Source organism: Sinocyclocheilus grahami, unplaced genomic scaffold (assembly GCF_001515645.1).
Source record: "Sinocyclocheilus grahami isolate Dianchi unplaced genomic scaffold, SAMN03320097.WGS_v1.1 scaffold4580.1, whole genome shotgun sequence".
Classification (NCBI taxonomy): domain Eukaryota; kingdom Metazoa; phylum Chordata; class Actinopteri; order Cypriniformes; family Cyprinidae; genus Sinocyclocheilus; species Sinocyclocheilus grahami.
In genome coordinates, this window is record NW_015509492.1 from 3,541 (window position 1) to 5,616 (window position 2,076).

Genomic DNA, 2,076 nt, shown 5'->3' on the forward strand with positions numbered 1-2,076 from the left:
AAAATATAAAAATAATAGCTAAAAGTATATAATACTAAAATAACACTGGTTCACAGTATAAAAATGTATATTACACTGTTACGTGACATATGGTCATGATAATGGCACTGTAACGATCATAATTCACACACAAACTACTGTGTACAGCCTGAAATGAATTAACCTTGAGGAAAATGCAACATCTTTTCATCCCAATCAGTTTAGCTAAACTTTGTGTACTACTCATGTATGTTGTGCACAATGTCTCCTGGGTAAACGTTAAAGTGAAATGAACACAACACAAACCTGAAAGTTCCTCCAGCACCATCCTTTGTTTTATTCTTCTGAGCTAACGCTACAGACACAGAGCCCGGAGCCAGTTTGGTGCTACTCACAACACCATGCTTCACAGCGACTGAAAGAGAGAGAGGTTACGTTTGGTGTCATTATGTTATGAAACAAAACAGACAGTAATGGATTTGACGGACACACTCACCTGTCTGGATATGTTTCAGCTGCACCTGAGGCTGACCCACCACTATGTGGCTGTGGGGTTGACCCCTGAGCGTCACCATGGGAGTGGTTGTCAGGGTTACCTGAGGGGGCTTCACTATTGCCCCCTGCTGTGGAGGCTGCAATACCTGAACAACATTGAATGCAATTCTATAATTACAACCGATGAGAGAATTTTAGGCCAGCTAATAGAACGTTCATTAATCATGTAATTTTGTTTTTAAATATTTGTTTATATATGAATTAATATTTATTACTGTTATAATAGAATGTATACATATTTTTTCACATTTGTTTCAAATAATTAAGTAATATAATAATAATAATAACAAGAGATGCCTTTGCACCTAATTATAATAAAATTATTATTTGTTTATATCATATAATAGCAATTACTATTATTATTATTGTTATCATATACTAATAATAATATGTGGAATGGGACTCAGAATTAAATTTAACCTTTTATTAACACAAAGTTTCATAAAATATTTCCATGTTATTATAATTGCAATATGACTTATTTCAACAAAACTTTTTTGAATCCGTATCTTTAACTACATGTTGTCACACAAAGTTAATACTGATTTAATCTCGTGATCTTTAGGTACACATAAACCATGAAAAAATTATTCAAAATTAATCTGATAATCTTTTTTCTGAAAGGTTCATACAAAAGAAGAGTCATTTATTTGTGAATCAGACTGACCAGTTGCGTTGCAGTGTCTATACCTGTTTGTTGATGCAGAGCAAGAAACAATTATCTGTACACTTTAGTGAAGAATGCAGATATTCAAGAAACATTAACAAAACTATGTCATAAAAAATCATTTTGCTTTTTTTCTGAATAAGAACTGGTTCACAATTCCTAACCCTTGTCCTTTATTAGTATTATCAGGCACAAAACCTTACTCTTTGTCACCGACAGTCAATATTCCACACTAAAGTGTAAGAAACATCAGTTAGTTATAATGATATGCATATGATGTTTCCTATTGTATTAATTGACACAGCTCAGAGTGATTTTTTACTTTGCCACAAGGCAAATACAGGCATTACCATTCAACAATTTAAACTATGTACTAAAGCAATTAAACTCCAATCATTTAGCTCAGTGTAAATTAAGACTAAACACCTAATTTTACCTGCAATGTGCTGTTAGCATTAATAATCCCAACAGTGTCCTTTCACCTCACTAAACAACACATCAAGTAAATTATGCATGTAGGTCTGTGTTTACCAGAGAGGCAGTCTGGCTGGAGTTGCTGAGGGCAGGCTGGATGAGCGTGCGGGGAGCTGTGGCGGTGGCACCAGCCGTGTTAGAGCTGGTCAGCACCACAGCGGGCGCCTGGAGGGCCTGGCTCTGCTGGATGAAGGCTGTGGAGTCAGGAGTGAGCTGTCTAAGAGCTGGAAGACTCCTCTGAAGAAACACATGGAAAAGGAGGAATTAATTGTGGGAAATAGGACTGTCCCGATTATAAAGTTTTGGCTGGCAATTAATTGTCATACAAGCAAGTAATGATTTAAAGCAACTCCATTTGCCTAGGCCAGGGGTGCCCAAACTCGGTCCTGGAGGGCCGGTGT

At 36.4% G+C, this 2,076-nt stretch overlaps 1 protein-coding gene across 1 annotated transcript in view; it reads right to left on the minus strand.

Annotated features, from left to right (window-relative positions):
* LOC107576897 (transcription initiation factor TFIID subunit 4-like) overlaps positions 1 to 1,919 on the minus strand; it is a gene marked incomplete at its 3' end in the record, with an annotated part of 4,984 nt that extends 3,065 nt beyond the window's left edge. The window contains exons 1-3 of the mRNA XM_016263019.1: positions 1,733 to 1,919; positions 476 to 620; positions 286 to 394 (exon numbers count right to left, since the gene is read on the minus strand). Coding sequence (XP_016118505.1) covers positions 286 to 394; positions 476 to 554 — 188 coding nt within the window. The remainder of the gene's footprint in view (positions 1 to 285; positions 395 to 475; positions 621 to 1,732) is intronic.
* Positions 1,920 to 2,076: the final 157 nt, after the last annotated feature.